Raw genomic sequence first — 26,308 nt, 5'->3', positions numbered from 1 at the left:
TGATCTTACATTTCACCTCAATTTCCTGTTTCAGTATGAAATACTGAACAAATGAAAAGCCATATCATTAAAATTCTTAATTAAAAAATAACTGTACCCTGAAACTCACATCAAAACATTGCTTATTTAATAAACATTTCTGACACAGTACCTGCGCCCTGAAGGTCCTCCTTGTACCTGCAGCCAGGAGTCATCCACCGGCGGGGGCATGGCAGTGGAGACTGTGGTGGTGCTGATGTCCCCGATGATGTTGAGGGCCTCTTTCAGAGCGTGGTACATGCGCAGCATCTCCTCCCTGTGCTGAGCCTGATCTGCTGACTCCTCCATCAGAGAGTTCTGGTCTCCACATGAGTACAAGTTAGCCAGCAACTCAGCATGGATGAATTCCTTAGTCTATGGGAAGAGGAAGTAAGGAAGAAGACTAAGAAAATGTGCCGTGCCAGCTGTATTTGCCTGGAACTGCAGGTCTAAGAAACATTACAAACGTACATTATTCTTATTTGATAGCAAACATCATGGTAAACACAGCTTACGTTGTTGATCATGAGATGCATGATTGTCTTGGGCATGAGGTCCCGCACAGTCTTGTTGACAATGGCCATGTAGGAATCCACAAGGTTCCTGATGGTCTCCACCTGCCTCTCAAGCTGAGGATCCATGGAGTGCGTGAAGCCATCTGAGCCGTTCTCCTCACTAGCATCACTCTGCTGAGGACGAGCAGCACATAATGATATTCACATATTACTGGGGCTAATAAAATTAGGGACACATTGAGGAACAAAGAGTGGAATAATGAAGCAAATTAAATCCTATCACTAGATCACAGTTGATTTGATCTCTGTACTCAAAAGTCAACCAGTGGTGGAGTTTACACCATCATTTTGTTAAATACAACACATACTGATATTCGAAGAGGAATATGTTTGCATATGACAGATTTGGAAGAGAGAAAAATCAGTCAGAGGAAAAACGTACCTTCTCTTTATCCTGCAGATGTAGCAAAGAAAGCACAATAAGTTAATTAAGTTAGTAAGCTATCAGTGTTTGTTAGAATTGCATTGGTGACTGGTTATACATGTGGTAGCTGTTGCAGCACAGTAATGAGTTAATAAGTTAATATGACTGAGAGATGATCAGTGGAAGCATTCACGTACAGTGATGCGCTCTGGGTAAACTCCAGCTCGTAGGAAGGATGCCTTCCAGCTGTCCACTTCCTCCTGAGTGTCGCAAGCCAACTCAAGCTGCCTGTAGTCTTTATACACGTTCCTGAGACAACAGTCCAACAACATGCATGAGCAATGAGTCATATTGTGTTTACGAAATAAAAAGGACCAGACAATAGTGCCAATGTAGATGAGATGTAAAAAAAAAAAAAAAAGAGATGTAAATTGTATAAATGTGACCCTGGACCACAAAACCAGTCATAAGTAGCACGAGTATAATTGTAGCAATAGCCAACAATACTTTGTATAGGTCAAAATTATCGATTTTTCTTTTATGCCAAAAATTATTAGGATATTAAGTAAAGATCATGTTCCATGAAGATATTTTGTAAATGTCCTACCGTAAATATATCAAAACTTAATTTTTGATTAGTAATATGCATTGCTTAGAAATTCATTTGGACAACTTTAAAGGTGATTTTCTCAATATTTAGATTTTTTTGCACCTTCAGATTCCAGATTTTCAAATAGTTGTTTCTCAGCCAAATATTGTCCTATCCTAACAAACCATACATCAATGGAAAGCTTATTTATTCAATTTTCAGATGATGTATAAATCTCAATTTTAAAAAAATTGACCCATATGACTAGTTTTGTGGTCCTGGGTCACAAATCAGTATTAAATTATTATATAATTTTTTTTATTATAAATGTTTATTATATGTGTTAATGTTTATTATACATGCACCTAATCAGCATATTACAAGGATTTCTGAAGGATCATAAGACTGGATTAATGAAGCTGAACATTCAGCTTTGCCATCATAAGAATACATTACACTATATATTCAAATAGAAAACAGCTATTTTAAATTGTGTTAACTTAAGAGAACTGTAGCGCTCAAAACTGGAAAAAATAAATCTTTTTACTGCAGGTGCGTAGAGCCAATGGAAAACTTGAAAATGAACAAGGAGGCTAGCTGCACACTGAATCCAGTTCAGATGGGAAAAGTCTACTAAAACAAACTTTTTATTTTATAAATTGCACCGTGCAAAAAGTGCAGAGTGCATGCAAGTTAAAAACGAATGGACATGAACAAGCAGACCTTTCAGCGCATTGCTATTGTTTTTAACTCACATGCGCTCTGCACTTTTTGCACGATGCAATTTATTAAAAAAAAATAAAATAAAATTTAGACTTTTCCAGTCTGTATTGGATTCAGTGTGTGGCTAGCCACCTTCTTGTTCAGTTTATATTCAGAATAATTTTGCATTAAGTATAATAATGCATTTCTTTATTTTTGAAAGCTCTGCAGTGAGTAAAATATTTTCTCTAACCTTTGTTCGGTGTTAAAGAGAGCAAACACGTGCTTGCTGGACATGAAACTCTTCTCTATATCTCTGAGCTTCAGGTTGTCCAATGGCAGCATGTACTTCTTCTCTTTCTCCTGCAGAGGGCAATGAGCACAATTAAAAAGTTAATAAAACAAAGCAAAAGAGAACACTACAAGATCAGGGACTGCCTACTGAAGAGTTGTAGTTGCTGAACCTGTATGTCCTTAAACTATATGGCAAAAGCAGAATACAATACTTAAACTGCTAGCCTAGCACTCTTTTATGAGCGCATAAATCTGTATGAATATGTTTAGAAATTCAGAGGAATTAAACAACAGTTAGTGATTACATGTCGGTCCCATCAGCTATAACACTAAAGGGTTAACAAGTACTTGTGTGAGAATTGATTCCACACTGGAAGCCTGCAATGGCACACTAAGTATCATGATTTATGACTCGCACACTTAATCAGCAACACACCAGCTGGAGATGGAAATCCTGTATAAAGTGAATTAAACTGCTCTTAAAGATTAAAGTATGTGTTTTTCTCAGATACCTAAAGGGGACAGAAAAAGGTTGATTTGTCATTCTGATTGATGCTTATCCCTTTTGAATACAAAAGTGAGAGCAGAGAGATGACACAATGAAGCGTGTAGGAGGAGGAGAGGGAGTGAAGATGAAAACACTTGCATGTTAACAGTGTGAAGCATCCACATATTAGAAAAGTAGCCTAACCTACTTACAAACCACCAGAGGAATGCATTTCAGCATCAACACAAAATGATCTGTATATCAGCTATACTTAACAACACTTTATGTCAGTACTCTATTTTAAAGATATGATATAAATATAAAAAAGTAGCAACAATATTCACATTTATATCAGTTATTGTTGTGGCAAATAAAACCGTGTGTGGCCTCTTTAATTAACATTTATTTCAATTTAAGGACTCAAAGTCTCAATGTGGTGTAAAGACATGAAATATAAATGTAAAGAATATTTTTCACGGATAGTCCAACTTATAGCTATACACTAGCTGCTGTAAAATATAGTGTAGCTTTCATAAATAAGATCCATTTGGAGTAATGACGTAGTGCAACAAGTGCTACATTACTGTTTTTTAAACTCACGTGTGAAAGGGTTCATATATTTTATATATATTTGCATCTGAAAGAACTAAGATAATAATCAAACACGTAAAAAGACAGTAAGTATAGTGAATTGCTTTGTTCAATCAGATAATCAGTAATCCGATTTTTTTATTGTTCCTTTAAATAGCTTTGTTGTAATTGTAGAATCTTGTCTTATCACTTTCTTTAAAAAGGGAACCTGTACTATAGTTTAACTACTTTCAATTATTAGTAACTTGTAGCATAAGGATTTAGTTTAATCTCATCCCATTCCTCATCTCTGTTTTCTTCATGCAGTCTTCTCTCAGCCGTCCGCTCCCCCCCAAAAACATAAAAAATCAAAAGAAGACAGTACCTCTCTTAGACCAGCATTCATAGTCTATGGTTCAATAATTTACCCTGAAATGTATGATAATTTTCCTCCACTGCACCATATCCAGAATTAACAGACTTTAGAGAGACTCCCAAGTCTGGGGAAACAAAAACGTTGAATCATAAAATCACAGAGGATGCCTGTGTATGTAAAATTCAGGAACAGAACTTAAGTATTTGCTTTTTTAGTCTATGATCATTACACATGTTTGGCACATGCGGGCACCAAACTTTAAATTATAAAGTTGACTGTACCAAGGCTATGATTAATTTAAAGAGTAAACATATTCTATTTGTATTATCATTAATATCACGAATCAAAATAAATCAGTTTGACAGTTATTTTTTTCAGCTGTGAAAAGATGTACATTTCAATTGGAACCTCTTGTTTCTTTGATCAAAAATATAAATACTACAAACACTTATAAACATGTCACTGATATATAAGGTAAGATATTAACTAAGGTATTTCTGCTGTAATTATGACAAAGCCACTGGTATTTCCAATGTTCTTATGAACTGGGAGTGTTAATATATTAATTAACCACAAATTATTTTGTGATTCTATACACTTCAAAAAAGTAATATTAACGAACAAAGAGCAAAACTAATCATTTGTTACATTATCTAAGAATCTTTGTTTACATTAGTTAGTAAAAGTACAAGTTAGAAAACTGTTCATTGTTAGTTCAAATTAGCTCAGGTCCATTAATATCAACAGATATAACTTTTGATTTTATTAACGTGTTAGTAAATGTTGCAATTAACATTAATTAAGATTATTAATTAGTAGTTCATGTTAGCTAATGTAGTGAACGTTAACAAATGGCAGCTTATTGTAAAGTATTACTCCATTTTATTAATAATAATATATAAATCAGAATTTCATCCTGCGGCCCCAAGTTTGTGAGTCCCGCGCACCTTGGTTGAGAACAAATGATTTAAATTAACATCCATTTTTATTCTGTACTGTACATTACAATGTTTTTACACCTTAATGCACTTACAATAATTTCCAGAATTTAATATATTCCAAAAAAATACCAATTTTAAATTGTCAAAACCGAAGAATGTACGAATGTAATCTACAAATAGCCTTCCATTGTAACTGCATTGCTGTAAACACTTTTGCTTGTTTTTACAAACTAATGAACGAGTCTAAATGATTGTCTGTGGTAATCGCCAGCAAGCCAAATATGCTGTCGATAGAGCTGACCTTATCTTGAACTCAGAACATTCCTTTAACAACCTCAGAAATTCAGATCGATTTTCAAACACAAGGCTTCAGAACCGCTGACAGAGCAGACGGTGTTGTCTTGTGACAATAAACGTTCCATCTAAACTGCCAGTTTCAGAGATTAATGTCCACAAAAACCATTCTAAGGGGAGCCCCCGGCCCCAAGGACGGATCAAACGGCGTGAGGATGATTAATGCCTCTTGTTTGTAGGTCACCACCATGTCACCATCTCCACATTTAATAAGAACCCGCCTGCATTTCAGAGGAACATTCTGTGGTGAGCCTAAACTTCAGCCCTAACTTCCGAAGCACCTCGTCTACAGGAGTGTTTTAAAACACGAAAATGCATGCGTGTAATCGTTAGGGGGGTTGTAAGCCAGTATAAAGAGCCCTTTATCCAGTACGAGCAGAGGAAGTGAGCTTCAGAATAAATATCAGCATGAAGAGAGGTACAGACCACAGGACTACACATCTGGAGATATTACAATTCCATCTCCATGCCAAGAAACTCAGTCAGCAACACCACCCACACCTTCACACACACACACATAAACACACACAGATGTCAGAAATACATCTCAAAGCAAATGTTGAGTCTGACAGGTCTTCATCAGTACCAGCTTTCCTCATCTTACTCTTTTGTGACCTCTGTGACCTTTCACTTCCTGTTTAACAAGAAAAGAAACATAAAATTAAGGCGGGGGGAAAACAGAAAAAAAAGCTCCACCTCTTTCTCTCCCTCCTTTCAGCTCTTCCCGGAATCAAAAGTCTGCCACGTCGATTCTGAAAAATCCACATTTGAAAGTATGAAAGACGCTGTGTTTTACAAACGAATTTTTGCGATGCAAATGCTGCATATCTTATCATTTTGTATATCTGTTTTCAAAGACTCTGCTCCTAATCTAAGATGGATTTTATGAGTCGATGGGGGTGAAAGGGCCAGGAAACCCAATGCTTCTTGCCACCCACATTCCTCGCCTTCTCGTACCACCATCAAACACTCAAGAGGTTTTAAAAGACCCTCCTCTCGTCCTCCTCCCCCACTCACCTACCACTCTTTTGGCATCTCACACACTTGGACGTCCAGAGAAAAAGAGAGACAGAAGGAGAAAAGGAAGGATGAAGGTTTTCGGAGGACAATCGGAACATCTAATGCCAAATCTGATTGGCACAGATGCACAAACTTTGAGGTATTTCTTGTCCCTTTGAAGTATTTATCGTTTGCTTATGGTAGAAACAGATCTGAAAGTCTGAAGTTAAGGAGGGACAATGGGCTAGATAGATATTATCACACATCTAAGCAAACTGAAATGGATATATGAACTAAAATATATCAATAATAGATGTTATATTACCGCAACAGCATTTGAGAGGAAATTCGAAATCAATGGTCAATAATAAACATTAATTTTCTCATCTCCTATTTTCCACGCTCACTTCCAAAAAAACATTTGGATAACGAAACATTTGCTTGTGTGAAAGGGTGTGGTGTTGTTTAATGTTGTGTACACATTCATTCCTTAGTGCTGTTGGACTCATCTCATCTCCCCGTGAAGCGTCATACCCGCCCCGCTTTCCCAGTGTTCAGACTACCTGTTCAGGGCATAGAGATTGTACAGTAGTCTGCACATTGGTTAGGCTGTGTGGGGGGTGCACACACATCAACTAGTTGTGTTCATCAACAGTCTCGTCATCATGTCTCTATACGTCTTCCCATGGAAATGTGCATGCCTTCATGTGCAAAGTAATGTCATGAGGTTAGAAACCTCCTCTGCAGAAAAATCAATTAAGTTATGCAAATAACTAAGTTAAACAAATAATGCTTATCTGTTTATTCATGTTTATTTTTTGTTTTTTACTATACTTTTTTAATTCTATAATAAAATAAAAAAAAACTCTCACTCTGTTTTCATGTTTTTATTTTAAAAAAAATAATAATATATATATATATACATATATCTATCTATATAGTACATGTGTGTTTTTCATTCTAAATAATAAGAGTAATAAATACTTTATTACTCTTCTATAGACATCTAATGTTTTTTTTATAATGATAATTGATATATATGTATATATACCATTATATATAACACAACAGATGTCTATAGAAGAGTAAACGTAGAAAGAAAGAAAGAAAGAAAGAAAGAAAGAAAGATTTTACTTGATGGAAAGCGAAATGATGATTTGACGGAAAATAAAAGTCTTTTCTCTGAATATAATTGTCATTGTTTGGACTCTTATTTCATCCACTTGGACCACAAGGAAATTGTTTTGGCATAAGCAGGACATAACTGTGGTTTTTAAAAATGAGGAGATTAAATGAAAAACAATTATATACCAAATGGATATTTTTTTCTAAACAGTAAGTCATTTTGGACCAGGAACTCCTTTGTTTTAAAAAGACTTTCTCTGCATGCTTAAACTAACTAGAGTGAGTTCTTTTGGGAAGTGTTGGACCAAAATCTGGTATGTATGGTAATGAAAACCATATGCCACCTTCCCAACCCCCAAAGCAGCCCTCCCACCAGCCCCTGGTCTGCTTCTCCTCATGCCTCCGGTCTGGACTGACAGTGGGGGTAGGGCGGGGGTCACAACGGTACCGTAACACCTGTGCTTGATCAGACCGCCAAGACAGCAAAATGCCTGGCCATTACGGAAATAAGAAACAGAACCAATGCACTCATTTATACTGTATGACCTCATTCGTCTCAATTCTCTTTTCTTGGATTCAATGTTGCGGTGCATTTACAGCATGGGTTACTGGTAGGATAAGATGCTTTCATTGTGAAATAGACTAAATATAGCCTTACTTCTGGTGGAAATAATACTAAAATACAGAGCCCAGAGTATATGAAAAAAAAAACAAGGCTGCTCCAGGGTGACCGGCCCCGTAGAGATTATACTGTGAGTTGCTTCAGATAAATGAAAAGCAACTAAGAAGAAATGGAGGGCACTCACCTCATCATCTTTGTACCAGGACAGATTCTCAGCGGTCAGGACAAACCAGTATTCCTTGGCTCCTCCTTTCATGATGCCAATATTATTGATGGTCAGCCAACCCTTTCTGATCACCTAGACAAAGGCAAACAAATGGGATGTAGAGGATAATGTACTGTTAGTCTTTGTTATACTTATCAAATATAGAAATAAATGGACAAGAAATCAATAATGAAAAGGAACTTGCACTGCTATGTAGGAAATCATTTGGGACAATGACCAATTATGCAGTTTAATGATCATTTTACAAAAATATCTGAACACAGAATGCTGTGATTGACCAATCAGAATCAAGTGTTCCAGAACCCAATGTATTGTAATAAATTTGAAAACAATGTGTATGCGATTGTGGGATTTCACAGAAGAACAAATTAAAAGATCATTGCAAATACAGTAGGGTCCAAAAGCCTGTAACCATTAGTTAAAAACCTATGCAATTAAAAACATTTGGGGAAGAGTAAGATTGTTTAAATATTTATTCAGAATTGATCTCAGTCAAAATGATGTCAAACAAATACTGTTCTTTTCAAGCAATCATAAAAATGTATCATGGTTTCCACAAAATAAATATAGTAAAACAGAAAACAGTTATTTTAAATTGTAATAATATTTCACAATATTGCTGGTTTTACTGTATTTTTGGTAAAAGAAAATGCAGACTTGGTGAGCATAAAAAAAACATATAAAAGTTTTATACTATTAAAAATACACATAAGATAAAAGTTGATAACTTATTAAAAATAAAGATGACAAATAATATGATCAGCATTTCAATTTAAATAAATTAGATTCAAAATCTAAATGAATTTCACAGTTTTTTTGCATTTGGTATGCTTTTTAAAACTCTTTATTTTCAGGTGTAAATGTAAAAAATCAATTTCTCTGAATTTTCTACTGTAATTGACTAATGTACGCTTTCAGGCTTTACTGTCATTACATCAGGAAGACTTCTTTTTACCCGAAGTAACCTAGAGTGCATTCAAGGTGTATTATATTTGTTCAGAACATTTGTTCTCTGAGAAACGAACCCATGAACGTCACGTCTCTAGCAGATGAGCTGCAGCTCTCAGGAGTGCAATGGGTTTCCACTGGAAACCTTATTTAGCTCCACAGCAGCCTCTCCTCTCCAGTGCAGTGGCATGGTGCAAAAGCATTCAACTTTATCGGAAAAGGTCAGGATTAATTAATTATCATAAAAAGCTATTTGTGTTTTTGTTTTAAACAAATACACCATAATGAGGACCATAATAATCAACATGCAATGCTATTTTTTCAAATCCATTTTATATTAAAAGGCCAAAGTGCATTAGCAGACACAAAAACACACACACACACACCAAAGAGGTCAATGCACACTTACCATTATCTCATCCTGAGGCGCGTTGGCATAGCAACAGTAGCAAAGCAAAGACAGGGTTTAAGATAGGTAATTATAAACTGGAACAGACAAGATGTACAGAACACAAAAGTAGCAGAAAGATGCTAGGATAGTTCACAGCACTAACACAAGACATACAAAAAACCTAAACAGAACATGCTGTAAGACAATTCATGATATCCATGATGAATAACAACAGATATCTTGATACATATATTTAGAAATTTAAAAACTACTGGAAAATGCTTAATAAAATTCAGTCTAAAACAAAGGTAGGCCTATCATGCTCTTGAAGCTTTTTTTGTTTGTTTGTATGTTTTTTGCAAGAGTCATGCAAGTTGCAAATAAACAGATTACATATTACTTCACATATTACATATCATTTCTTATATTTTTATTAATTTAATTCAAATAGTTTTGTCCTGCTCTGCATAGTTTTAAAAGCTAAACAAAAAGTGGGGTTTCTCTCTTTTTGACAGAAACCTCTCTATCATACATTTCTTCAGCTTCACATTTTGGATGTAGCCATCCATGCTATACTAGAGGATATATGTATCAGATATACAGTAACTGCATGGTCAATCTAGATGTTATTTAATAACTGATTAGGAACTGAAGAGTTCATTTGCAAAAACAGATAACTCCGCTCTTAAATTTAAGTTTTTTTTATCCTGCATTCCCATTAATATCAGTCAAACTGCAGTTGGGTTGTTTTGATTAAATAATGATAACTAAAAAAATACAGCTAACTAACACAATAAAACACATGATTTATAAAAATTAATAAAAACTGAGTTATCTACATGTGATTCATGTTTGCCAGCGGCTAATGAAGCACTTTTTTCAACCAGGCTCTTCCTAATTAGTTCTTACTTTTTAAAGAGCATTTTACAAAACAACACCAACCACTGTTCTCAATAATTAAAATCTCATAAAATGACAGAGACTGAATGATGCAGTGTCCAATTATAGACCTGCGTCTGCTGTTCCTACATAAGTAATGTTTGAGTGAGGCAGCAAACATCTGTCCAGGCTGTGTGAGGATGCACGCAGGACGCAACATCTGTTCATTCTGGCTTGTGCTTACCTGATTGCCAGCAGCCTTCTTCTTATTCATCTGACTGCTTCTCTGCTGGGCACTGAAGTGATACACAGAAGAAAAAGAAGAAGAAGAAATATCTATAAAGAGCACAAAATGACTGAAACTTATGGATATCTAATAGCTTGAATTTTGGGGGTCATTGCCAAAAAAACAGATACTGGAGTCACCATCTGACTTCTTAACATGACCTCCTAAGGGCTGGAATACACTACAGATTTTAAAAAAAAAACTAAACATTATGCACTTGCCAACTTTGGTTTCATGCACTAAATGACTGACAATCACACACTATGGCTTTTAAGTCATTCCCAACACAACAAACTCTCACAGAAACTTGACTCACTTCTAAGAGATGAATGATAAATTAAAATAATATGTGCTCTAAAATCGGCTCAAATTATGAAACATTTCATCACATTTAGGATGTCTATTTGAATCAGTCTGTAGGTCTACTGTGCATATCTAGGGATCACAGAGGACACAATCTCTGTCTATCATCACCGCGCCTTTGAAAAAGGCTCTCATTTAATGATGGTTCTTCTGAATTGCTCTACAGAAAGCATTCATTGAATGACATTTTCAGTATTAGTTTCAATGAGCCTGATGATCTCCTCACAGTTATGTTGGAGTGTTCTAGCTGTTTGCGTTTTTAAGTGACAAACAATAATGCTAGTAAATGGTTAACATTGTTCTTACTTTGCAAAACCGATGAAATCCTCATGATTGGTGTTCATGTATGCTAACTCGATGTCAATTAGCAACATGACCTAATGGCAGGAAAAGAATACACATGTAACTACTTATTTTTCAGTTGAAGCTGTAGCTTGGTTTTACCACATGAGTTTGTATACAGTATGTGAGGGTTAGCAGGTACCTGATTCTTGGTGCGACTCTCTCGATCTCGGATGTGCTGGGTGACAATCCTCTCCATTTCCTCTCTAAGCATGGGGTACTGAGCCAGCTGTCCCCAAAAAAAAAACACATACTGGATCAACTACAACAGCTGAGACAATAAGCGGGGCTTATTGTTCAAGCAAATCTTATTACTGCAGACAAATGGACAAGGGATTTCAGTGATTATCAGTTCATGAATGGAGCTCACGGAAAAACACGGATATTCACCCCCCAATTAAAAATAATAAATACTTATATGCACGAAGACAATGAAGCCTAATGTAAAAATAATCATTTAATTGCTGGAAAAGAGTTTTGCATTATTTAGCTGAGAATTAACCAAATCCCCCATGCCCATTCTCATTACTACAATGTGTCTCGATTTTTTATTTATTTTTTATAAATGAAATGTATTCTGGGAAATGCAATATTTTACTATTTAAACAATGTATATTTCTAAGAACTTTTTGTGTGCCACAATTCAAACATAGAAAAAAATATTATTTTTGTTTAATTAATTGAATTTAACTACTTTCTTAAATTAATCAATAAAAAAATGTAAATATTTTTATTCAGGGATTAAATATGACCTGTACATGTTCTTGACACAGGCTAAAATTCACTCAAAGTGGCATCATATAGGGTTGATCAAATTAGCATTTTGATCAGGCTCCTATTTGTAGGTTCAGCAATATCACTTTAATGGCAATGAATAGGTTCTTTTCTTTGAAAAAATTTTAGAAGAAAATTTCAGATGGCACTTAGAGGCTTTTGCATCTGAACTCTTCATATATGGAAAATTGAAACATGAATTTGGTGTCAGTAAGATTATTTAATGTTTTTGAAAAAAGTCGCTTACCCAAGGCTGCATTTATTTGATCAGAAATAAAGTGAAACACTATTAATGTGATTACAATTTAAAACCACAATGAAACCTTTTTCCCCTACTTGCATAGAATGTAATATAATCCTGTGATGTAAAAGCTCCAGTCTTCTGTAATGTTTTTATTATTTATTAGCTCTAAAAAGGGGAATATTTATGATGAATTATAACTGTCAACGCTCATGCATGATCCTACGCAGACGCTACACTTCAGTGTCACATGATCCTTTAGAAATCATTCTAATATTCTGATTTGGTGCTCAAGAAACATTTCTTATTATTATTACTGTTAAAAAAAGTTGTGCAGCTGAATAAGTTTGTGGAAAACATGATTCCAAAATGTTTCTAATGTGTCCTGTTTCTAAAGAACAGCATTTATTAAAAATAGAAGTATTTTGTGACATTCTGATCAAATGAATGCTTTCTTGCAGAATAAAAGTATAAATTAAAAAAAAAAGTACTGACCCCAAACCTTTGAATTGTAGTGTATGTGAAGCTGTGGGGTTTTACCTTCTTGGTGCACTGCCTGACTGTATTGACCAGCTCAGTGATGACAAGGTCCACACATTTCTGACATGGCTCTTTGATCTTTGCAATCTGCCGTTTAACAATAGTCTCGAAGGCCATGTCTGGAGTAAACAGACCGGTTCTGACAAGTGAAAGGGATGAACAGAGCAGTCAGAGATCTAAATGATGTGCTTTACAGTTGTTTGTCATTGCAATTCATATTTCATGGCATGGTTCTCATTGTACAGTACTTTAAATCCAGCACGCAGTAGCTCAGAATGTCACAGTAACATCAAAGCGAGTTTGATCTCAGAGCAGGATAGCTGTTGAATGTGTGTGACTGTGTTTGTCTGGGGTAGAGGCAGATGCACACCTGATACCGTGGATGTTCTTGATGGCGTAACTGATCTCCTTACGCAGCTCTTTCTCATCAAACTCCATCTAGTCATCATTAGCAGACACAGAAACACCTACTTGATATAATTTGAGAGGATATACTGTAATTTTGCTCTTTATGATGAAATTACCTTAACCAGCTCAAAGGGGAAGCGCTCATGAAAGATGCGATTGATCCTCGCACCTCCAGACAGCTCCACTGTGTCCACCTGATCTCCTGAACCCTCGATGCATTTCTCAAAATCCACTGCAAACTGCTGCACCATCCTTTAAACCAGAGAACAGTGTTTTATGTGCGAGTCACAGATTCAAACCTTCAGACAGAAACACACACACATGTATAATGATAAACTCCTGTTCAAACGTTTGGGGTCAGTAAGATTTTTTATGTTTTTTTAAAGAAGCCTCTTATGCTCAGAAATATTATGAAATATTATTACATTATTATTATGATTTAAAATAACTGTTTTCTTAGGCTCTAGCTCCCCTCGTGACCCTGCAAAGGGTTTTTAATATACTTTAAAATGTACTTTTTAAAGTACATTAAATGTTCTCATACACTTTTTTTATTTTGGTATCCTTTAAAATGCCTTTTATTCCTCTGAAGGCAATTCTGAACTTTGCTCATTTTCAGGGTTCAAGACTTCTTTTATTATTTTTTCAGGATTCTTTGATGAAAAGGAAGTTTGAGAGAACATCATTTATTTAAAATAGAATTCTTTTGTAACATCATAAATGTCTTGTCACTGATCAATTTAATGAATCCTTGCTGAATAAAAATATTCATTTCTTTTGACACCACCAACAACAAATCTTTCAAAATCTGACTCCAAACTTACGTGCATGGGCTGTAAGTGTTCAAATGTGCAATACATATCAGACTCACTGTAGCAGAGCCTTGGTTTTGCGAGAAGGATCATCAGGGCGGAAGTGCTTGTACTCCTCCACCTCTTTCTCAATGGACAGTAGCTGGCTCTGAAGTTTGTTCCTCAGTCCTGGCAGAGTGTCTCGGATGTGGTTAGTTAATTGCTAAATGAGAACAGAAACCCTTGGTTACTAGTCAGAATCTCTCTTACAGTAAACATGATTTGTGTTTGTTTATAAATAAAAATATACAGTACGTATGGCTACATTCTTCTTTATCAAAATGGCAGTGGGGTATATAAAAAAACTATATAGAAAAACAATTGCATGAGTGACTCTCGCTGTCATTCAACCTGGTTAAGAACTTTCTGCAGGTACGGAGTCCCCATGCGATCGGCCAGGTGACGGTAGGCTGGGTGGGTGAGGAAGAACTTCCTCTCCGCTGCTATTGCAACAGTGATGTCCTTCTTGCCATCAATGTCCTTCTGACTGCGGTTCACAACCCCAATGTAGCCTACAGGGAGCATCCAGTTTGACATTGTTACAAACAATCAGCATGACCAAACGTAGCACACTGGACATAGTCAACAAATAACTTTGAACCCATTATCTTTCAGAAAATGTAGACGTATAGCTGTTAAATTACTTTCACAAGGTGGACTATCCCACATTTTGATTTAATAAGCTCTTAAATGTAAAGTTATGAGGAAATAAATGGAAACATATATTAGTAACTGCATTTGGAGAGTAAATGGTAAAATTAAGTGTAATTTTATGTGCTTTTCAGTGAAGAGAAAGACGTGTTGGCGTTTAATGTTCAGTTATGATGAAGTTCGGTTATTATGGATGGCTACATGATGACCATGATGTGTGTTGCGTCAGTTAATAAGCAATAACAGCATTAATGCCAGTACTGAGACCAATCTCTTCCTACCTGCTCATCTGATATTGCATATAGTAACAATACATGTAATTTTCTTTAGCACGATATTGCTTGCTATTGTCTAAAATAATAACATAACTTAAATCCAGCAAGTCATTTGTTTAAAAGAACTTGTTTTAGTCTTGTATATGTATAGAAAAGTTTTCCTTAAAGGAGACATATTATGCCCCTTTTTACAATATATAATATACTGTAAGTCTCTGGTGTCCCCAGAATGTGTCTGTGACGTTTCAGCTCAAAATACTCCACAGATCATTTATAATATCATTTTGCCTATCCAAGAAACACACTGTTTTTCGCGCCTGTCTCTTTAAATGCAAATGAGCTGCTGCTCCCCGCCCCCTTTTCCAGAATAAAGCTGCCTTTACAGCTCCTATCTGCTAAAAACATCTGTTTTGGTTCTGATTATCATGTTTATCTCGCTGAAATCATGCGTTTTAAACCTTATGAGTTTAAACTTCTGATATACGGTTTTCTGAGTGCACACATTCGAAGCACACGGACAGAAAGCGGCTGTCACAACATGTGAGTACTAAACTAAGTTCTCATTCACACACAAGTTTACGTTAAAAACACACATGAGTTACAAAAACAGTCGGTTATGTCTGTGAAGGTAAACTGCTGGGAAATAAATCGCAGGTTTATTTTAGATCTGTGTGGCAGCAGCAATATACAGTCAATAAATCAATAAATCCACTGCTGTCTTGTCTCCTCTGAGGCTGGGACTCTAAATAGTGTTCTGTGCTCGTCTGTGCAGCCAAAGACAGAACAGTTAGCATGTTTTGCTCAAACTTTCGCCATGGCATTAGAGCTGGTACACCGTTGTCACTTGCAAAAACACAATGACTGTGCTGTGGGTGTATTACATTTACAGATTAAGGGGCGGTAATATTATAATGGGATCCCTTTGCCACGTCACCAAGGGAGCGAAATCAGACGCACTCCTTTTCTCAGACGCATGCAGAAAAAGGCTTACCAAAACAAAGTTACTGGGTTAATCTTTTTCACGTTTCCTTGGTTGGTAGATGCACCGGGGACCTGATTATAGCACTTAAAACCTGGAAAAGTCCGATTTTCATGATATGTCATTTTTAATTTAAATAAGTTCATTGAATAAACTAGTCTAATTTTAACGGGACGTGTGTTATCTAGAAAGGAACTGGGTAAATAGAATATGCTATGTGACAAGTAATCAATAATGTTATAACAATGTTCTCTGCTGGTGGAATGACCTGCCCAACTCGATCCATCCATATCTTTAGCCATCTTCAAGAAATGGCTAAAGATACGTCTCTTCCATCTACACTTGACCCTCTAACACTAGCACTTTCTATTCTATTTCTATTCTATTTCCATATTTTCTTTTATTTATTATGAAAAAAACTTGACCCTCTAACACTAGCACTTTCTCTTCTATTTCTATTCCATTTCCAAATTTTTGCTTTTATTTATTATAAAAAAAACTTGACCCTCTAACACTAGCACTTTCTCTTCTATTTCTATTCCATTTCCAAATTTTTGCTTTTATTTATTATAAAAAAAACTTGACCCTCTAACACTAGCACTTTCTCTTCTATTTATATTCTATCTACTTTTTTTCTTTTTTATAAAAAAAAACCTTGCTACGTGTACTGCATTAGACTAATCGGGATTGTCACAGCACTTGTATATTGTTTCTCTTTTGTTGGTTTGATTGCTCCTATTGTCCTCTTTTGTAAGTTGTTTTGGATAAAAGCTTCTGCTAAATGATTAAAAGTAAATGCAAATGTAATGTGAATAATAGGGGAGAAAGGTCATCTACAGTATAAGTGCAGAAAGAATAGCAGCTGCTAAAATGCACTGGCAGACTTAGACTTAATAGAGCATCAAAGGCTTCAAAAGCAAAAATGTCCTCTACAGAAGATTTCTCCCTGAAGTGTGTTGCAGGTTTAATAGCCATCTTTTGCTCTCTTGGATCTTTTGAGGTGTTTTTGTGTCTGAGTGCCCTTATAGATAAATAAATATATAAATAAATGCCTGACCTCTTTATACATTTTGCATTTGGCTTTCAAGAGACCAGACACATTTATTTACCATTCAGTGGTGAATAAATATGATTTATCATCAGTAATCAGAATTGGTAAAACTGTCCTCCTAAATATTTGATATGCTTGATGCTGCTCTGCTGTACTCCATTACACATTGCTCTGTATGTTATTAGGATGGTGCAAAATAAGCTGGAAGCAGTTACGCATTAAATATTTATCTACGGTTTATAACAGAAATGTTAAATTTTTAACAGTAACACCAAAAATTACACATTTTGTCAAATTTTGCCATTTTAAATGTAAAATAAATAATTTGTGTGATTCAAGAAAATTCAGTTTGTAATTGAATGTGACAAGACAAGAAACATTAACTTAGTCGTTTTCAGCATATTAGGCATAAGAGTGACTGTGGATACTGTGAATATATTTAAATGAACACAGTTTCCTGGAAACCTTTCAGTAAAATAAAAATAGTATGTGCAAATAGTTAAAATAGTAAACAGTAAATATAAATTATTGTTCTATTACTATTTTTCTTTCTTTTTCATATTTTATTTTCCCTTAAAGCCCTTTTAAATCATGTAATTATTTAATTCCATTAAATAAAAATGACCAGTACATTGGTGACAGACATATTTAACCATTTAACCAACTGAATATTTTACAGCATAAATTAAAAAATAACATTATCTTCACTCATTCAGGCCTGGGAATCACTGTTCATTGTTATTTACAAATTGTCCATGACCACCCAGTATTTATGTGGAAAGAGTATGAATGCTACTCTTTGCACACTGACTTTACCTCTACGTAAAGGAAGAAGCTTGTTCTCCAGGATGTCACGTGCATCGGTTCCTTCATCCATTAGATCCAATTTAGTGATCACACCTATAGTTCTCAAACCTACTCAGAAACACACAGATATAAATACAATTAAATACAATTTTACAATGAAAAGAGCTTTACAAATCTCACATCAAGGTAAGCCTGCAAGTATGCAAATATTTTAGAACATTTTTAGTCATTGCTGGATGATGACCCACCCTGAGGGTCCACCTCCTTGGCAATCTTGAGGGCATCTGAATTGGCCAGGTCAGAGTTGGCCGGAGACACAGCCAGCAACAAGCAGTTCTCCTTAGTCACAAACTGCATTAGCATATCCCTGATCTGAAACTCAATGTCATGCGGCTGGTCGCCTACTGGCACTTTGGTCATACCAGGCAAGTCCACAAGGGTGAGATTCAAAACTGGCGATGAAAACAAGGGGTGACAGGATTATATGTCATATTTCCCAATGCATGGTTATATGTAACAGAATATTTAGATATGATCATGGTTAAATGTCTGTATGTGCATGAATGTAAGTACCATGAGGCGAATAGACGCGCAGATTGATAGGGACCGGTGAAATGCCTTTGTTTTGGCCAGTGATGCGATCTGTCTCTGCCTCAATTTCCTGACGAACCTCATCAAAATCTGTAAACTTCTTCCCTTTGCAATGCAAAAACTCAGCATATTCTGGAAATAAGCAATCAGAAATTTTAACAAAACTGCTTTTTAGTTTTGCCTTAAAGGAGCACTTCACCAAACAAATCTCACCAATGGATCCTCTGCAGTGAATGGGTGCCGTCAGAATTAGAGTCCAAACAGCTGATTAAAACATCACAATAATCCTCAAGACTCCAGTCCATTAATTCATATTTTGTGAAGTGAATAACTGAGTGTATGTGAGAAACAAATCCATAGTTAAGACGTTTTTAACTTCAAACGAGCCCTCTATGGAAAAAATGGCTTTCTTCAGTGAAGAAGTCATCTCATCTAAATCAGGAGAGAAATATGCACAGATCAAGCACTGTTTACAAGTGAAAAAACATATTTTGATGTGAGAGGACAACAAGCAATGGACTTAATCACTGGAGGAAGTGTTATTATGGATTATGGCTTCGTATTTTGTCTAGAAGTGATGATTTTAATGTTAAAAATGATGCCTTTAATGATGGATTTGTTTATTACAAACAGAGAAGACATTAATTGATGGACTGGAATCGTGTGGATTACTTGTGGAAAATTGTGATGTTTTTATCAGCTGCTTGGACTCTCATTCTGACGGCACCCATTCACTGCAGAAGATCCAATGGTGAGCAAGTGATGTAATGCTAAATTTCTGTCAGGACCACTATTGTCAAAGATGATTGACGATTAGCATACAGTTTGGATTGGCGGTATGGTTCTGTTCTGGGCAAGAACTCCCTGCGCATCCTTGCAGCCTAGCATGGATGAGAGCAGGGAGAGCAGCAATAACCCCCCAGGGTAAACAGAACAGAACCAACATAAATGTATTGCAGATATTGTTAAAGTTCAGTAATTTTATGAAGGGATGCACCGATACCACTTTTTCCAGTACTCGCCCGATAACGATACTTTTATTTTTGGTACTTACCGATACCGAGTACCGATACCAATATTTTCATTGCATTTGTAAAGTTTTTAAATATTGGGTACAGAAACCGAAAGAGTAGTGCTGGGCAGTATGACCAAAAATGTATAACACGGTATTTTTCAAAATTATACCGGTTTCATGGTACATGACGGTATTTTTTTTTTCATGCATGACCGGGTGTTAACCATATTTTCTACTGATTGAGAGAGGAAATACTGCAGTATATTGACTTAGAATGCCCTATTTTACTGTCATGATGAGTGAATATTGTCAAAAAATACCACACTAAATAGTGACTAAACACGACCCCTTTTAATACATGTTAACCAGGAGTCACTCTCATTTATAATCGCGGCATCGTCTGATAAAATCAACATGCATCTACACTAAAGAGTGGCTATGCGGTTGTTTTTAGGGATGGGCGATCCCACTTATTTTGTTTTCGATACCAAACCGATATTTTTCAAGGCAGTATCGTCGATATCGATACCGATACTTCTGAACTAAACTTTTAAAGGGGTCATATGATGCTGCTAAAAAGAACATTATTTTGTGTATTTGGTGTAATGAAATGTGTTTATGCGGTTTAAAGTTAAAAAAACACATTATTTTCCACATACTGTACATTATTGTTTCTCTTCTATGCCCCGCCTTTTTGAAACGCATCGATTTTTACAAAGCGCATCGGTCTGAAAAAGCGAGGTGTGCTCTGATTGGCCAGCTATCTGATGCATTGTGATTGGCCGAATACCTCAAGCGTGAGATGGAAATGTTACGCCCCTCACATACTGTTGATGCCTTGTTCCGGCCGGAGCGACGAGACATAAATATTAAAACCCATTACAAACGAGGCATTTGTTGCATCCAGTGGGGACATAATTACTGATTATAATGACTTAAACTGTCTTTTTACGCACCGTTTTATTTTTTCCAAAATCTTTTTTTCCGTTTAAATTTTTCTGCATTGTTTTTTTTTTCTCTCGTTTTAATTTTTCTGGATGATTATATTACATTTTAACAAAACACATGTCTAATGAATTTAAATCATGAAACTTGTTTAATTTAACAGCAATTTAGGCCTATTAAAAGTTTGACAAAAAATTTCATTCTTAGGGCCCAAATTCTGCGCTTTCAATTTTAATTTTTCTGTATTCCATTTTAATGGTTTAATCAAAAACATATCTAATTAATTGAATTCATAAACAGCACTGAACGTGCATCTCGCATATAAAAAGCATTTTAGGGGGGCCCTTGGCTTTTGGGGGCCCAAGGCGGTCGCCTACCTTTGCCTAATGATTAAGTCCACCCCTGAGCTGATGGCAGGGGGCGGGGGATATTTGTGGCGGTCAGTGTGGATAATGTGGATGAGTTCTTCTGTCATCACGTTCTATTAGTTCTACAGTTTCAGTTTCGGAACTTTCACGCTTGGTAACACATACAGCTGTTCCCTCACCACGGTGCAACAGTGAAAATGCACCCCTTTCAAACAGTGTCACGTTCCGAACGTTGTTTAAGTGACATACTGCGCTATTTTAAAAATTCATATCATAACAAAAATAAATTCGGTATTCGGTATGAACCGGTATACCGCCCAGCACTACAAGAGAGTATGTATAATGGTAGTTGGTTAACTTCATTTATCAAATAGATACAGTCAAACCAAAATTTATTCAGACACCTTCAACATTTCTCACATTATCACAGTTTATTCGCTACAGTTTAGACAATGGTAATAAAATATGACAAGAACTCAAGCAAATATCAAAAATTATATCTGGTCTATAATTTTTGGTTTGACTGTATATCCTTCTGTTATTTTCACACTTAATTATGCCCATTAAAATGTATTTTACAAGTTTTTGTTACTTTCACTGTTCATTTTTTTACTCTCTATGGTAGCCTACATCATCTTTAATTTAATAGCATTAGAGCTGCTCCATTGCAGCGGCTTAGTACTGTAATCACGCGATTTGCTGTAAAAATGCAGGGAACCACTCGCTATAAATCTCCTAACTGTGATATTTTCATAAATAGAAGTCGCGTTTTTTTCATCTGAAACGCGCAGCGATTTATTTTCCAACGCCACTCATATAATGCCGAAACACTCATGAAGCAAGCAAAACACGCGCAACGCGTACGCGTATTTGTACTGATGCAGAATGAGAGGACAGTAGTACAGACTAGCGCATTTCACACAGGCTGTTAGTTTTCACTTTCAAAGTCGTGTATGCTTAAGGGTGAAAATAAATGATGTTTATAGTGAATGCCCCTATAAATTGTCTTATATTTACAATTTAGTTTTAATCCAAATGATGCGTGCTAAGTGAGCGAACATCAATAAAGATCACACAACAGAAGTGTGTGCTCTCCCTCCCTCCCTCCCTACCATTAAGTAACTTGTGCATTGTTTTACTTACTTCTTTTTGACATATCCGACCGAACTACAAACTTTCCAGTGATGTCTGTGAGAAAGGGATATTCACTCGACAAGCTCGCGCTCAATCCACTCAGCGTGATTTGCTTACCAGCTGGCGCAAATCAGCTATACAGGCATTAATACTGAATGTTTTATATTCATTGCATTATCGGCGTTTGGTATCGGGGCATTTTAACGAGTACGAGTACAGGAGCTCAGTATCGGGCCAGATACTGATACCAGTATCGTATAATTGTATGTACACATTTTAGAATTAGTCTGATTCAACGGAGAATCAGAAGGCTGAATCCCGACTGACAGAGGAGGAGTTGGGGATGGAGGAGGGTAATTAGCTATTGAGCAATGCGAAAACTGCTGATAATGCTGAGGGAGCTTATATATGAATGCTTAGATAGGTGTCGTATTCCTATAGGTAGATGGGGATCAGCTGAGAGTCAGCTGATGCGAGCTTGACTAGCGTGACCAGCCAGAACTAATGCTACGCTTGATTTCTCCAAAATGTTTCTGGTGAAGAAACAAACTCATCTATAATTTGGATGGCCTGAGTAAATTTTCTACAAATTATAATTTCTGGGTGACCTATTCCTTAAAAACATGCCTTTAAAAACTACAGCACTTTTTGTCTTCCTTCTAATGCAAGCAAGATATTTACCAGTAGGGCAGTTGATGAGCTGCAGCACTAGGGGGCGCCGAGTGACAATACCAGAGCCACGAGGCAGAAAATCCCTAAAAAGAAAAAGAGGCAGCATTCATTGAGTCACGTTGTTTTTATTTGCAAAGAATATCAAAGTGAATTTCTAGCATACAAATATTACATAAAGAGATATACATTTTCTTTTTAAAAATCCGAAGAATAAATCAGTGCAAAGCAATGCAAAAATTATAAATACTTTTATAAATTCATGCTGCTATGTTTTAAACTGCTTTTACAAGGAAATGAAAGTTCATACATTTAATTACCGTGAATAACAACTCTCCTTTTTTAAATCTAACGATGACTCTCAGTGTATATTCACACTAAAACAGCTCATCCTGAAAAACAGATGTACTGACTTAATTAAAAACATGTCAGTGCTAGTGCTGCTCTGGCAATTTACTGCATAACTCAGCTTTGTGCTTGTTCTAGATATTAGTAGCACTAGTTCAATTTTTCATATATGTCTGTTGCCAGTATATTCGTAACTAGGCCTCTCTTAGTTATGAGATTTGGAGATAGGGTTGAAGAAAGAGCTCTCTAAGGAGTGTGAGAGAGTGCTGTGAGTTCTGGCCATTAGGCAGAAGTGCTTTCAACATGAGTGGATATGTTTAGAAAGAAGAAAAACATGTAATTGCATTTCACCACTGACCACCTTTATGGATTTCAAAGACTGGATGTTTAAAATAGCCTCTACACAATCTAATCTCTCTTTTGTAGGTAGCTAATGTAATTTACATTATTTTTACAGTGCAATTATGTAATTCATATTGACTGTGTTAACATAATAAAGTAATTATGATGGTTATATACAGGTATCTTATCATAATAGGTTCTCAAAGGATCTCTTATCATCCTCATTGAAGTGCTGTAATGTGCAGAACAATAATTGATGAGGATGTTTGTATCATATATATATAGGGCAACATACTTTTTATTTTAGGACTGCTGTGAATTACGTTCACTAGTTGTCAGTCTCAAAACACAGTTCATATTTTGTAGGATATAAGGAAACCTACATATATGTAGTGGTAGAAATTACAAAAATACTGAGAAAATACTTCTTACAGTGAGTTTTTCATAGAAGAGCAGCAAAAATCTAGTCATTGTTCATTATTTGTCAGAGTAACTGTAGCTTCCTGCGGAGTTCCTTTTAGTTTTATGGCACGCTACAGACCAACGTTAACGGTGCATACTGCCACCTACAATACTGGAGTGTGTAAAATCATGGCTTCATTGATCTCATCTGAAATTCTTCTAATAAAACCAGTTTCATGCAAAAAATTAATTAATGCCTTGACATTTGATGATGCACTGCTTAAGTTTTTTCCTTTCTTCAGTTTAACAGAACACGCTCTACACTTTCTTTGCATTTACAAACCTCACATTTATCTGTGTTCACTTTGTTCATAACAAATAATTTATTATTAAGTATTGTGTGTCCTAACCGTAGTATTGAATAACTGATTTCTTATCTTCTGTTTTTACTATTAATTGTTTAACTTAAATTACTTTTTGAATATTCCCTTTGTTTATTTGCCTGAGTGAAACAGGCAAACAGGCATGTATTTAACGCATAGTAATGCTCAATAATTCAGGTAAAAATAACAAAAATAATATTTCTCTCTTAAGAAATTTGAAGTAAACATATGATCAATCATGTTTTTCTCCAATATAGAAGGCTCATATTCCATATTAAAGATAGACTTTGATTTGATTGGTTTTACAAACCTCCTGATAAAAAAATTACTGAAAAGAAAGAAATTAGTCAAATATTTTTATAATAACAGTATCATATGATGTACAGTTAGCTGCCTGCATGTTAACAAGCAAACAATAGTTTTTATTTGTACATTCAAAATGTACAAATAGTTAGACTTTGTAAAAACCTTTTAAGACAAATCTTCTGTGAGCTTTGAGGTTATTAAATTAAAATGATGTCACACGCTTCTGTTTAAACTGTCAGTCAGCATAATTTCAACTATAATAGCCACATTTCAGATGAAGAACTACACTTCACATTATTCTTAAAGAGAACGAACCACAGCAAATCAGTCAGGAACAGAAAAGCAGTTCAGCATCAACCACCCACTCCAATGAAGCACTGTGAATGATGTAATCAAGCTGGTAATTAAATAAACAAGTCACTCTCTCATATATGTAAATGTGTGTTTTTGAAAGCAGTCTATTATTTGATCAAAAATATACCAAAACATTGTGAAATTATATTTATTACAATTTACAATAATTGTTTAATTTTAATATATTTTAAAAATTAATTTATTCCTGTGATAAGTTGAAAATAAAATGTCAGACATTAGGGTTGGGCCGATAGACGATGCCATCGTCCATCGCCAATGGCTGATAGACATCACGATGTTGAGCCGACATCATGACCCCCCCCCCATACCCCCCGCAATCTGCCGCATCCCAATACAGTGTTCTGAAAGTCCCAGTCATGTCCACAGAGGCTGTCCCAGAGTCTGCTCCAGGCCCGGAGCCTACAGAGTTCACTTCTAAGCCCTGGAACTACTTCAAAATTACTCTTGTGCCTAATCTGAAGGCCAGCCAGACCCATGCCCACTACACTGGCAGAACTGCCCTTGGGACTGTCACCTTCATGGTATTTCCCTTCATCACCCTGATTCCAGTTATGCCAGTGTTTGATCTGCCTGTCCTGTCCAAGCTCCTTGCCCTACCGGCTCCATCCAGACTCCTTGCTCTTCCGGCTCCGCCCAAGCTCCTTGCTCTGCCTGCTCCACCCTGGCCTCCTACCGGGACTCCAGAAGCGCTAGAGCCCATCTGGTCAGTCCCACCGGCCCCGCCCCAGACATCCGCCAGGGCTACTGTACTGCCGGAGCCTCCCTGGTCTGTCCCTCCGGTCCCAGCCTGGCCTTCAGCCAGGACTCCGGAATTGTTTGTCCCTCCGAGAGCCTCCCTGGTCCGTCCCTCCGGTTCCGCCCTGGCCTCCTGCCAGGACTCCTGAACTGCCTGAGCCTCCCTGGCTCAGCCCTCCCTGGTCCCTTTAATGACTGTCTGGGCCAGGTGGCATCCCTTTTGAGGGGGGGTAGTGTCAGGGTTCTGTCACTTCGGTCTAGTGTAATTCATGGTTTTGTGACAGAGCACTGACACTCCCGTCGTGTCGTTGTTTTCATGTGAGCGCGCGGCTTCGAGAGTGCTCGAACGTGTCCAGCTTCATGTTGGAGTGTGGTGTTCAGATCCAGGCACTCATGTCTGGTTGAGTTTCAGTTTTGTGTCGGGGTCCAGACACTCGCTCTCCATGTTCTGTCTGTTGTGGGAGCGTGCGGTCTCGAGTTCGCTCGGCCGTGCGCTCTTCTGTCTACGTGTGTTGTGTATTGTGTAGTACAATGTTCAACTTCGGGCCTTTCTTGTTGTCTTGTGTGAACACGCGACTTATGAGTTTTCTCATTAGCTGCGTGTTCGTGTCTTGTTTTGTTCAAGCACATGGCGTGTGATTGTTTTGCTGGCCATGTGCTTGTGTTT

At 36.4% G+C, this 26,308-nt stretch overlaps 1 protein-coding gene across 7 annotated transcripts in view; it reads right to left on the bottom strand.

Annotated features, from left to right (window-relative positions):
- Positions 1-26,308, bottom strand: part of dnm1b (dynamin 1b) — a 46,412-nt gene that overhangs the window by 4,741 nt on the left and 15,363 nt on the right. For 3 of the 7 annotated variants that reach the window (XM_016285921.1, XM_016285928.1, XM_016285927.1), the window contains exons 2-20: positions 22,763-22,836; positions 18,602-18,751; positions 18,277-18,480; positions 18,038-18,136; positions 14,617-14,777; positions 14,286-14,428; positions 13,531-13,666; positions 13,377-13,444; positions 13,007-13,145; positions 11,594-11,680; positions 11,416-11,486; positions 10,705-10,756; positions 9,600-9,611; positions 8,201-8,314; positions 2,502-2,611; positions 1,155-1,266; positions 976-987; positions 534-707; positions 152-393 (exon numbers count right to left, since the gene is read on the bottom strand). In XM_016285921.1, coding sequence (XP_016141407.1) covers positions 152-393; positions 534-707; positions 976-987; positions 1,155-1,266; positions 2,502-2,611; positions 8,201-8,314; positions 9,600-9,611; positions 10,705-10,756; positions 11,416-11,486; positions 11,594-11,680; positions 13,007-13,145; positions 13,377-13,444; positions 13,531-13,666; positions 14,286-14,428; positions 14,617-14,777; positions 18,038-18,136; positions 18,277-18,480; positions 18,602-18,751; positions 22,763-22,836 — 2,160 coding nt within the window. The remainder of the gene's footprint in view (positions 1-151; positions 394-533; positions 708-975; positions 988-1,154; positions 1,267-2,501; positions 2,612-8,200; positions 8,315-9,599; positions 9,612-10,704; positions 10,757-11,415; positions 11,487-11,593; positions 11,681-13,006; positions 13,146-13,376; positions 13,445-13,530; positions 13,667-14,285; positions 14,429-14,616; positions 14,778-18,037; positions 18,137-18,276; positions 18,481-18,601; positions 18,752-22,762; positions 22,837-26,308) is intronic. The other 4 variants (XM_016285922.1, XM_016285924.1, XM_016285925.1 and 1 more) reach the window with 4 other exon arrangements.

This window comes from Sinocyclocheilus grahami, unplaced genomic scaffold (genome assembly GCF_001515645.1).
Source record: "Sinocyclocheilus grahami isolate Dianchi unplaced genomic scaffold, SAMN03320097.WGS_v1.1 scaffold203.1, whole genome shotgun sequence".
Classification (NCBI taxonomy): Eukaryota; Metazoa; Chordata; class Actinopteri; order Cypriniformes; family Cyprinidae; genus Sinocyclocheilus; species Sinocyclocheilus grahami.
The sequence above is the reverse complement of the archived record's forward strand: the minus strand, read 5'-3'. Positions and strand labels throughout refer to the sequence as shown.